The sequence below is a fragment of the Pinus tabuliformis genome, chromosome 3_1, assembly GCF_031772625.1.
Source record: "Pinus tabuliformis cultivar Carrire ecotype Pingquan chromosome 3_1, CPIR1, whole genome shotgun sequence".
NCBI classification, from domain to species: Eukaryota; Viridiplantae; Streptophyta; class Pinopsida; order Pinales; family Pinaceae; genus Pinus; species Pinus tabuliformis.
The window spans coordinates 441935447-441948932 of NC_142301.1; the positions used below are offsets into that span (position 1 = coordinate 441935447).

The 13486-nt window shown below is 34.1% G+C and overlaps 1 protein-coding gene across 2 annotated transcripts in view; it reads right to left on the bottom strand.

Moving 5' to 3' along the window:
- Positions 1 to 1974: 1974 nt before the first annotated feature.
- The window catches only part of LOC149187649 (AFG1-like ATPase family protein), a 454936-nt gene continuing 443424 nt past the window's right edge, over positions 1975 to 13486 (bottom strand). For both annotated transcript variants that reach the window (XM_089411422.1, XM_089411421.1), the window contains 2 exons: positions 2504 to 2657; positions 1975 to 2380 (listed from right to left, as the gene is read on the bottom strand). In XM_089411422.1, coding sequence (XP_089267548.1) covers positions 2300 to 2380; positions 2504 to 2657 — 235 coding nt within the window. In that variant the 3' untranslated portion in view covers positions 1975 to 2299. The remainder of the gene's footprint in view (positions 2381 to 2503; positions 2658 to 13486) is intronic.

Here is a 13486-nt window from a genome sequence, read left to right on the forward strand (position 1 = left end):
CAAACCAGCCGAGTCGATACTAAGTCGGAGTTGGAATTTTAAAACATTGTTCACACTGAACCTAATCAAATTGACCAGTTAACTAGCTAGTATAACCATGCTTGCATGAAATTACAAAATAAAGGAAAAATTAATTAAAAAGCCCACACAACAGAATTATAATTTTATTGTTATATATAGAGACTATTTTGTCATGACCACCCTTGCATGCTATATACATAAGTAAACTTTGCCTTTTGGGTGAATCTAGCAAGTTGAGGTGTCGACTCAATTCAAAAACCAATTCGACACCCAGAGACACTAAACCGGTCAAGACGTGTTGGCTCGAACTCACCGATTCCAATATGATCTGAACGATTTTTCAAAACACTAATTCACAATAAAATAGATTATCTACTTCAAATGACGAAAAAATGTCAATATTAGAAATTGCAAAGATACAATCTCGAACACCTAATCTAAATTTCCTATAATCATCTACCACCTACTTACTGGTAGAGCCTCTTAAGTGCCTTTAACCATTGGTAGGTCAATTATTGCATCGAGAGGTGCTCTACAACCTAGTATAGAGGAGATGTGTAGGTGTAACGTAAGAAAGTTTGTCAACATTTTAAAATGTCAGTAAACATGGCCCTCACAAATGTAAAATGTAACATCAAATATTTTCACCTCACAACGATCTATCTCAGTCATCTTAATTTATAAAAGAAAATTTAACAAAAAAAGTTAATAAATTGCATAAACGTAAAGTACAAAACCATGGGAAAAAACTAATAGATTAAATAAATATAAAGTACAAAACCATCGACAATAACCAAACTATGCGGAATAAAATTTTTCTGAAAAGCTATTTAACACAATCAAATGGAGCAACTAAAAATGAATGGTTTAGTGAAATTCAAAAATTATAAATCAATTAATAAAAAATAAAAAATATAATTTATAAATGGATTAATAATTACATTTTTTAATCAAAATGATAAATTAAATTCGATGAAATGGTTTTATTCAAAATATAGTACAAATTTTTAAAAATCAAACCATGAGAAATAAAACTTTTCTGAAAAGCTTCAAAATATGGTACAAATTTTTAAAAATTAAACCATGCGAAATAAAACTTTTCTGAAAAACTACTTCAACATAGTCAAATCCAACGACTAAAAATGAATGGTCTAGTGAAATTAAAAAATCTATAAATAAGTTAATAAAAAATTAAAACTATAATTTATAAATGGATTAATAATTAAAAGTTATGACATTTTTAATTAAGATTATGAATTAAATATGATGAAATGGTTTTATTCAAAATACAGTACAATTTTTTAAAAATCACATGTTTTTGATGTTTAATTTGCAAAAATCATGCACAATCTATTTAAACATTCAATTAAGTTTAAGATAATACTTATTTTTTTATTAATTTACAAGTTTAAGTTTCAACAATTAAAAATTATCAATTTAAAAATAATAATAAATATTTTTTTTTCAAAAATTTTAACATAAATTATTATTAATATATTATAATTTATATTAATTTATGAAAATAATATTTAGCAAACAAAACAGTGATACTTAAAGTATAATTGAGACTTGAAAAATAAGACTGTAAAGTTATATTAGTTTTAAAACCAACTTAAAAATAAAACTGTAAAATTATATTAGTTTTAAAACCAGCCTAGATCTATCTTAACTTGAGATCTAGCAACCTCTTTAAACATCTTTAAAGTGAAAAGAAATTTTAATAAATCTGAAGTCAAAATAAATCTACCCTGATATTTACACAAATTTATGACCACTTAAAGAACACAGAATTAAATGCTGGTTCTATTGTAGAGAATCAAAGCAAATCAACCATCCCAATGCAGATGCAGAAAGAAATGAGATTGAAAGTATGTGACGAAGATATTACTTAGTACCCATGTTACGGATAAACCTGGCCACGAAAACCATAAGAATGACAAAAGCACTATTAAATGAATTAAAATATTTCTTAAATTATGATCTTTGGAACAAAAGGATGAAGCCGTATACATGAGTATGATAGTAATGATATAGCTACAGTTTTCTTGCAACTACACAGTAAAATATATAATGGTCAGGATTAGTTGAAAGAATTAGTATCTCACAAATCTGCAATATGATCCTCAAAACAAAGGATCTAACCTCGGTGTCATAAATATAAAACACATAACACATACAACACTTGTGTATGCGTATATATCAGGTCAAAGGTCTATTTTTGCTGAAACAAAGAATTGCCGTACATGGAATATTTATAATAATTCAATCTTTAATAATTTTACACTAGTCTTTGAAATCGAGGATGATGCCTCACTCCCTGAAGATAGCCTGGTGTCTGCATCTCTATCAACCTTGATACCTGTTAATTAATGGACTGATCAGCTTCAATGAACCAAGGACCTGTTTCTAAATATATAGCCGATGACTTCACAATTGTCACCTATCAACAATATTGGAAGTGTATGGAGCGAATTAAGCATACCGCTCGTCGAAATGCAAACATCTCCTCACGTCCGGAAAGAAGAGATTGAATGCTTGCTCGAGTTTCATTAGTTGATGCAACAGGCGCCACATCACCCGGTGATAACACATCTCGGCGGAGTTTTGTTTCCTCTATCTCCGTTTCAAACTGAAAGCTGTATACACAAGTAAAATAGTTTAATAAGGATTTTAGAAAACTTTCGCCATAGCATACGTGTTAAGCATAATCCCCATTGCAAATAGCAGACTGAAAGAAATTCAGCAATGACAATCATTAATACAATGATGCATGTGTTAGTCCTCTCAGTCAACCAAGAATATTTGGACAAGTTAACTTTCACAGAAAGGTGAAAATTATAAGAACAGAAGAACACACTCTCTAGTATTTCAGAAACTTTACCTGAGAGAATGAAACCAAAGTTACAAAAATTATTGTTATTGAAGAACATCTAGCGCATGAACACTACAGGTGTAGCCTTATTTGTAAGGAAGTTGGTGGTTCCACGGTGCACATTGTACTAATAATTTTTCGATTTTATTTTGGGTTATCCCTTCACCATAGCAAAGGGAATGATGTTTTGCATGTCTTAGGGAGGGTGATGCCTGGATTGCAGTGACAGATTATCCAAGATCCCTAACCTTCATTATGGTCAAGGTGATCCCTTAATTAGCTTTGGGGAGGCAAGGCACCTTGCCACCCGCATATTGCTTGTGTAAGGAACCTTATACTTTACCTTTAAGAATGACCTGACATTGCTATACTCAGTCATGAAAACTTTCCTTTGCATAGCCTAGGAATCTAAAGCATAGTTTTGAATGGCCCCATGGCAAAGGGGGGCTAATTGATCGGTCACCTCCACTAAGTTTAGGGTTATCTCTTACCTTTGCTTCGATTACAACCTTACCTTCATTTCCGGGCAATGAACATAAATTGCAAATAAAGCATGATATACCTACATACACAAAATGTACATTGAATATGTGCGAAGCACCGTGCCCAAAAGTACTATTATGATGAGATAACTCCTTCGATATCAAGACCTTCCTTGTCGCTTAGTTTAATCATTGAAATCTGAAAGGTATGAAACAGTTTCTACATTTGAATAAGGGCTACAGAGTAGCTAGTCTTGTTTAGTTTAAATATAGTTAAATTGTAGTGAAAAACAATAAAGACATAAAGCTTTATATTAATAAAAATTACAATTAAAATAAAAAGATAATTCATGATTGCATTATCCTAGGCAGAGATTATAAGAACTCTATTGATGGAAGGCTTTTTGTTGTTGTTGTTGTTTTTGTTTTTTGTTTTTTATTTTTTGTTTTTTGTTTTGTTTTGGTTTTTTTTTTGTATGAAAAATTTATATTAATTTGACAAAAGGTACAGCTGCCTTTTAAGAACGCTCTCATGGGAAAAGATGGATTTGTAGTGTTCAGGGTACTGAAGTATTTTAGTTGACAACAAAAAGTTTCTAAGTAAGATGGTAATGTCCTTGCACCCTTGTTTAACATATATTTCTGAAATTTGCAAGCTATTGGTTTAAATGTGGTAGAGGTCATTTAACAACTCACAAGTTATTGACCATTTGCACTACCACTTGGTCATTTCATCCAACTTGCCTTAATGTTAAAACATAAAGGTATAATGTAACAAACGACATTTAACAAAATCCTATACCATGTTTCAAGTGTGAAAGTAGCATATTTTCACTTCAAAATCTATTATCTACTTTTGCAATTGGTTGTTATGATTGTGCAAGCAACATCCATCTTTGTTCCAAAGTTGCAGTTACCTTAATAAAAGCTTTTTTTTTGGAGCTTTATCTCAACCCAAAATTATTAAGAAATGTTCGAGAATATTGAGAACCTCTGAAACCAGATTCATTGAAATAGGCCATCGTGCCCTGAATCCGACAAATTGGACATGATTTGTGTCCGGAAATCGGGACACGTCATTTCCGATTAGGACATGATCGAATCCGGATCGTGTCCCAATTGGACACATCGTGTCTCGATTTCTAGACACGAATCCGGAAAAAGTGACCTGCGCGACCTAAAAAATGCGACTTTGCTATTCTTTTTTATCATTTTCTCTTCTCTCTTTCGCAGTAGGTTCGTTGTGAGGGATTTTGAGCAAGGAGCAAAGAGTATTTTTGCATCTAGTGTGCTTGAAGCAAGGAGCAAAGGGTATTTTTGCATCTAGTGTGCACATATTTTGTGCAACTTCCTGATGTGCCATTTAGTTAACACTCATTTGCTCATTACAGTGTAAACTTCTTTTTTCCCATTCAACTTTATGGGTTCCTCTACCAATTTCTAACTTTGTTGGTTTGATCTTATCCTAATCTTCATAACGAATTACTTTGTTCTCAGGGGTATTGTCATTTTAAAAATGTTCTTCAGTCATGAGTTCTTCTAATTGTTGTTTTAGCCTCAAGTTCTCTGTGGTCAAGGTTTGACATGGCTTTGCCCTTCTTGTTTGGTTTTTAAGAAGGAAACACATATCTAATGTATCATTGTTAATTAAACTAGAAGAACCTAGTTTGCAGTGACTGAAATGATTTTTATTGTTAATTATTTCATTGCTTTGAACCTATGTTGCACGAAACTTCAAAGAACCCGACGTTTCGAGACGTACCCGTACCCGAAACTCCAAAACTTGGCCAAAACTCGGCCAAAACTCAACCATCATGTAATCATATATTAGAGTTAATATAGACTTCTTTTTCCTTTTAATTTGTCATATATGTGTCTTATTCCCTTTTTTCTGGCAAGATAATGTGTTATTCACTTGTTTCTTTATATATATATTTTTAGATATACATATATGACGTTTCCGCTGACGTTTTGGCCGACGTTTCCATTTCTGGGAGGTGACATTTTTAAACGTACCTGTTTCGGAAACTCCGAAACGTTTCGACGTTTCATGCAACTTAAGTTTGAACAGTTTCATGTAATGAAATATTTACTATTACAGTTGACAGTATAAGTGTCTTGTTGAAGCATTCAGGTGTAATTTAAGAGTTGTGCATATAAAACACTTTAGAAGTAGGTTATTTGCAGTTGAAGTTTGCTAAACACTACATTCAGTTTGAAATTTTGTAGTTGTCTTTGCTGGTGGTGGTGGAAATAGTGGCACTTTTGTATTGATGTGAACTTTTTGATATTTCTATCAATGGAGGTTGTTCTAAATCATTCAATGTTTATGCTATGTAGTTACAACATGTTCCGATGCAACTGTTACATTATCAATGCTATGAGAGAGAAAGGGTAGCTTTGACTTGGTCATAAGTGATGTTTATATGCCTTGAGGCTTGTATACTTGTAGTTGTTTTGTATTTTCTATTTCTATTTTCCATTGGCATTGCACTACCTATGTAACACATCTTGATTTTGATGACTTAATCAGAAAACTACATCGGTCAGTGTCTTTATCTTACTATCTTGTCTTTCTCTTATTGGATCATTGATGAATTGAATATGTATTATGAATTTAGAATTTATCATTTATGTGACATGTCGCAAATTACAATTGTCTTTGAATTTTGTATGTACTATCATCTATGCATGCTATAATGTTACTAACTTACTTTGTCAACAATAAAAATTACATCTAGATGAAGATCTATGTTTGAAATCAATGAATTTGTATCATGACTGAGGATTTGTGTAAGAAATATCTAATTTTTAATATACATATATAACGTATCTAAAAGTGTCCTGTTCTGAGGGGTCAACATGTCTGAATCCGACACTCAAATTCCCGTATCCGATGAATCCCAAATCCACATGTCAGGTTACTTAGCTGAGAACTAATTAGGGCAACTCTTGACAATATGGCACCTATGTTCCATCTCACATCTTTCAATTATTGACATGGTTCAAGAATTATCTTGTAATTAGGATTTCTTCTTAAAAAAAATATCCTTTTTGGAATAACGATAAAACAAGCATTGTTGATTTTTAGTAACACAAATTCAAAGCTAAACTTGATATTAGCAAAATAAAATTAAAAATAATTTTAATGACCCTAACAAAGAGGAAGTTTTGCAAAACTTTCTATAACAAGTGCATTTCATATTATCTACCTATTTTCATTTATAAATAAAATATCAGAACAGAGAATTTGCCCAAGAAAAAAGAAAAAAGAAAAAAGAAAAAGAAAAAAACAAACAAACTAACTAATATCCCTAACACAAGTTCTATCAATACCAAGTGTTTTGAATGCCTATGGTTGAAACATAAGTCAATAAGATGTTATTACTAAAGGGTTTGAATGATCGCAAAACGTGTTCTCTTGGTTATATGATCTCGAGTTTATGATATATATACATGTTATTACTAAAGGGGTTGAATGATCGCAAAACATGTTCTCTTGGCTATATGATCTCGAGTTTGTGATATATATATATAGCCTTATTGAAATGTGAACCTACGCGTTCGGACATGGTTGTAAATGCAAATGTTTTTATATATCACCGCATTTTCAAACAAGACATGTTGTGAAGTGTGACCATGTAATATACCTTAATGTATCATTCATAAGTGGCGGCAGGGTACACATCTCAATAACAAAGATTGAGGTGTCAATAGACTCACAGGTAGCATTAAATGTTATTCCTTGGGGGTTAACTCTAGCAACCAAATTACGATGTAAAAGCTGTGAATATAGTCTATGGCATACATGACTCTGATGTTTAGATTACAGGACCTCTCGACAAGAATGATCTAGAGGTTCACAGGTCCAACATGCCATTCCACGTAGCCTATCCTACAATGTCAATTCTTTTGTGGCTTCCAACATTTATCTCACCCGTACATCCCGTAATATCCTCCACAAATTTCTTTTAAATGTTATAGCCCTGCTTGACGACGCCATATTAATGGAGACCACTGACACAATGGACGGATGAATGGAGCGCGACAGGAGGCATGAAGGGTGTGGAATGGTTAAATAAAAAAAAAGAATTAGAGTCCTGCAAGTCCACAGTCGGACAGTTCAGAGACCGACACTACAGACCGTAAAAGCATCATTACACAATGAGACTGAAACCCAATAAACCAATCACAATTTAAATAAATATAATTAAAATATTAAAAAATAAAATAAAAAATTTGATTTTATAATGTGAACTTTATTCATTTCCATTTGATTTTTAGTCAAAGAGGAGATTAATCGACAGTCAATACATTGTCGAATGTGATATAACCTACTTGGGATCTGTTTTAGCAGATTTGCTTGTGGCTCGGTCCACGTTTCTGCATATGCTTTCATGCATTTGCTTATGTAATCTCCATATATGAATGTTTCTGCATATGCTTCTTGCATGTGCACTATGTAATCTTCTTATATGAATATATTTCGCTTTTTCTTCTGAAAAAGAAAAAAAGAAAAAACGAAAAACCTACTTGCCGACAAGGATAATAACCCAAATACATTGAAGTACATTAATCATAATTCAATGTGTAATATGACTCTATTGACCTCTTCTATATAGTAGTCCTCACTCAATGACCATGTAGACATACTTCCATGGTGACCTATTTTTATATATATACAGTTGAATCCTTGTGTAGAATCATTAGGGTCATTACATACGTTATATAGTACCCCTTGCTAAAATGCTTTTGTCCTGAAAACTTTGTTAAGTGTTTAAAATATGATGAAACGAAGTAATTAGATTTCCTCAGATTTTGCTCTATTGTTACCACTAACGACTATCAATTCATCCATAATTGATTCTTGTTTATATGAATCCTCTATAATTTGATATTGCATAGTTTCATTTCTTTGATTCTAGGCATTGTTGTCCTTTGATAATATCCCATTGCATAATGATTCCTTTGATACCAAATTCCATGAACGCTATTGATTTTACCATCCACTTCTTTCAAAGTGAGGATGTTTTGCTTGCCCTTATGTAGCCTTGTGGTAAGGAGGATGTCAATGAGGCTCCACCTCTGATGGTGTGCATTTATTGCCACACCTTTATCATCTATCTTCTTCTATGTTATAATGGAAAACTCTAGCTTTTGTGCTTAATCCATTATTCTTGTTTTTGAGATAATACAAGCATAATTGACCATTACATCCTTGAAATGATGTTCGGCCTCACTAAGTGTTTTCTAGTTATCTTTTTTATCTTCTCTTCGTTGCTCCTTTGAAGTTGGACAATGATACCAACCATCAATTTCCTTTCTCCTTCCATTCTTGATGGCATTTTTGGTTTGGTTCATTGGTATTTAGGGCTTCTTCAACATTCTCGTTGATTTCCTCTTCAACACTCTTGATCACGATTACACAACCTTTTGGTTCCTTCATCTTCTTTATCAATTCTTCCTTCAAGTGATCCTTGTCTTACAATTTTGGTCATTTGCAAGTAGCTCTTATGAAGTTCTTTTGCTCTCTTCAATTCATCCTTTATTTGTTTTGCATATTTCCCTCATAATCCATACAAATAGTATCAAGATCCTTTGGTTTTGTTCCCTTAATACATATATATGAGAAGAATTTTACAAATTCATCCAATGTCTAGTAATTTCTAGTGTATATATCAATACTATATGACTAGTGATGAACCTTACCACCAAAAGATAAACTCTTACAATGCATATTTATCCAATTTTCCATTGTTTACCTCAACCATTTGTTAGAATTACTGCAAACCTAGCACCCAATATTTAATTCCTAGCAGAGAACTAATCTATTGAATAAATACAAGGCTAGTTTCCTCACATAAATTTGACGGAAGCAAATTTAAATCAACGATAACATGAAACAATGACAAAATTCTGCACAATCAAATCAGTTCATCAATTCAAAAATTGACTTGGAACCTACTTGGGCTCCTGTCCTCGGATAATGGACCAACTGGGATAATATAGAATACAAAATAACCTGGATTTGATCCAACAAATCTACCCTAGATTGGTGTTTGATCTTTCTTGCAGACCTAGATCTCCAACCTCTTTACGCTCCTCGGACCTAGCACACTGCTCATTGAGATGTCTCTCTTAATCTTGTGTTGTTTTAGTGTGTCTTTCTCCTCTCCTTAGCCTTGCTTTTCAAAATTTATATTGAGCTAAATCCCTAACCATAACCCTCATCTCAAAGTGATAAATGGACGACATTAGACCTTGCCTCACTTGAGATCAATAATAAATCTTAAAACAAAATCACTGAAGTAAATTTTACTTTTCCTAAGTTTCTTTGAACTTAGTGAGCCAACACACTGATATATGCTCTTTCCTAAGTTAGACTTAGGCTAAGTTGCATTAGCAACTAGCTCACATTAGAGCAAGCGTTCTAAGGTTAATGTGGGCGACTTCTACATGCCTAAACACAAGGCCTGTGTAGAAGTACCTGCTTAAGCAAGGGAGGTACTTCTAGAAAAACTTGCACTTGGATCTATCTCCAATCCCACCAAATCATCCATTGTTGTAGCTACTTCATCTGAATTAGAATGCTTTTCTGCTACCTGGTTTAGAATATGCACTAAAAACATGTTTCTCCCAACCATACTCTTACGACCTTGCTCCCAAGCATCCATCAATGCTCATACCAACTGGTTATGACAGACATTAGGGGAATTTTGAGGTCTAAAATGGGTCTCCTAAGGAAATTATAAAATAATAGTGGTAATAATAGAATAAGATTAGATTACATCATCAAAGTTTAGAGGGAAAAAAGAAAAAACTACTTTTTCAACTCGTATTTTCAACCATCTCCCTATGAGTTTACTCAAATTTCGAGCAGGAACACTCGTTGGATGCAAAAATTGATTCCTCATCCAAAGAGTACCCATGTTGCATACTTTTGATGGACCAATCACGTTTTTCACATATTTCTCATTTTTCGTGTAGCAGGGTCCACCCACGTATTTCTCATTAGTGGACCCTGCTACACGAAAAATGAGAAATATGTGAAAAACATGATTGGTCCATCGAAAGTATGCAACATGGGTACTCCTTGGATGAAGAATCAATTTTTGCATCTAACAAGTGTTCCTGCTCGAAATTTGAGTAAAACATTAGGGAGATAAGTTGAAAAAATAGTTTTATTATTTTATTATTTTTTAATCTTTTTAAATTTTTACCTCAAACTAATCAATCATCCCCCATGGTTGACATCATCATCTTGAATCCTATTGGTTCTTATAAAGTTTATTTTGGTTGTACATTTTTCTTAGGAGGCCCATTTTAGACCTCAAAAGTTCTCTAATGTCTGGAAGAAGCCTCCTGCCCATCTTCCAAATTAGAAGATTGAGTTCCTGGTCTCAAATCAATCTTCAAAACCTCTTGCTCAATCTATATCACTAATATCAATCCTTGATCCAAGATCCCCTTGGATCTACCTATAAGTTGGTCTTGCAACCTGGACACTTTACCCTTCTTGACACCAAGCTTTATTGTTGTGTCTTGGGTAGTGTAGCAATTTACAATGTAAGTTCCTTAGATAGAACACCGAAGGACACCACTCACGAACAGATCACAGATCAATACACCAGTATTCTTGACATGCTTACAACCCTCAAAGATGGAAACAGTCCACAGCCTAAGCCGACACTGCCACTTCAGACAATTTATTAATAAAAAAAGAATTTACATAAGCTTCTCTCATGAACGGTCACCCTACAAATGACTCTCCATGCTCTTTAAATAGAGATCATGGACCAATTGGGTGTTAAGCCACGGATCAAGTGTTAGTAATACCGAGGAGAGAATGAACCATCATATCACTTAATGTTTAGAATATATCATGACCATCGGATTGTAAGTTACAAAAGTACATAGTAAAGAAACACGCTTTACCTAACTCTACACTAGACCAAGTTATACTTAACTATTTCCTATGTGTTGGAATATCCTAACATCCCCCCTTAAGAACAACTTGGGATAGGATTGAAGGATGTACAAATATGACACAATAGGAGAAGGAAGGAGGCATTAGAGCCTATCCCCCTTAGTGACAACTTCCTGAACTCCAACCATAAATCGAAGTTTAGTAAACTTCACCTCTGTGAGAGCCTTTGTAAAGATGTCTGCAACTTGATCATCGGTTGAACAATATTACACTTCAAGAACATGGTCATGAATGAGATTTCTGATGAAGTGCATGTGTAGTTCAATGTGTTTGCTGCGCTGATGTTGGACTGGATCTTTGCATAGTTGAATGACACTTTGATTATCACACCAAAGTGTAGTCGGATGCTGCTGCTGAAAGCCAAACTCTGACAGGCTCTGACGAAGCCACAGGGCTTCCTTATTAGCTTCTACGGCGCTACGATACTCTGCTTCTGCTGAAGAAAGAGAAATGGCACTTTGTTCTTACAAGCCCATGTAATAGGTCCAGAACCAAGAGTGAACACATAACCTGCAGTAGACTTCCAATCATTAGGGCCACCGACCTAATTGGAATAAGTGAAACCAACCAATAGAGGAGATGCTTTTGCACTGTAGTGAATCCCAAACTGAATTGTACCTCGAACATAACAAAGTATTCTTTTAGTTGCTTTCCAATGACTTTCATGTGGGTTTTGCATAAACCGGACAATAAGGCCAATAACAAAGGAAAGGTCAGGACGGGTATGGGTCAGATACAAAAGTTTTCCTACAAGTTGACGGTATAAGGTAGCATCAGCTGCGGGGGAAGTACAAGTGACTGAAAGTTTGACTCCAGAATGAAAGGGAGAAGGGGCTGGCTTACAGTTTTCCATGTGAAAGTGACGTAGAATATCAGAGGCATACTTGGACTGGGAAAGGGAAATACCTTCCTTGTATTGCAAGACTTGAAGACCATGAAAATAATGCAAGTGTCATAATTCTGTCATTTCAAACTGCTTTTCAAGGATGGACTTCACATGATTTATAAGGTTGGGATCACTACCAATAAAGATAAGCTCATCAACATAAAGAACAAGAATGATAAGAGACTTACCTAGTTTCTTGGTGTAGACAGTATTGTCAAAGTGACACCTAGAAAAGCCAGTATCTAAAAGAAAGCTATCCATTTTGGCATACCAACCCCAAAGGGCTTGCTTGAGACCATAAAGGGATTTCTTAAGCCGACATACAAGGTTGGATTCTGTTTGTATAAACCCAGGAGGTTGTTCCATATAGATTTCTTCATGCAAGTTCCCATGCAAGAAGACAGATTTAACATCCATTTGATTGACTTCTCATTTGAAAGAGGCAGCAAAGGAAAGAACAAGGCAAATAGAGTTCATTTTGGCAACAAGGAGAAGGTTTTAGTATAGTCAATGCCTTCAACTTGTGAAAAACCCTTAGCAACAAGATGAGCTTTATGTTTATCAACTTTTCCATCTGGTCCAAACTTGGTTCTGTAAAACCATTTGCATCTAACAAGTTTTCATCCCTTTGGAAGGGGAGCAAGATCCCATGTATCATTTTCCAATAATGAACGATATTCTTCATTCATAGCTGCATTCCAATCTGGATGGCCTAAAGCTTCTGCAAAGGTGTCAGGATCATAATTCACTGAAGCTCGAGCCAACAAAGAAGAGGCTCTATCGAACTGAGAAGGTGTATGTCACTGATCTTGTTAGGTCCCTATAATACTAGTGATTACCCCATTACTATTGTAGTTGTATCCCTTATTAATATTGTTGTGCCCCTGATGTCCCCATATTGTTATTACTATGCCCCATAGAATCCCTTTATTGTTATTTTTGTGGCTTTATATTATTATTGTTAGATCGGCTGGGTTATATTGTGACTCCTTAGACTCCTATATATAGAAAGGAGGTTTTGTCATTTGAATCATCCAAGAATTGTTCATTTGTGTAATGTAAAAGAGGTTGCCCCCTCGAAAAAGCAGAATTCTAAGGCATTCAACTATCTTTTCTATCTTTTTGTGAGTTGGTTTCATAACATTTGGTATCTTAGCTTTGGATTCTAGGGTTTCATTGCTCCAAATAGGTCATCGTGGCATTTTTGCTATAGCTTTTTTTCTGCGACGTTTCAGAAG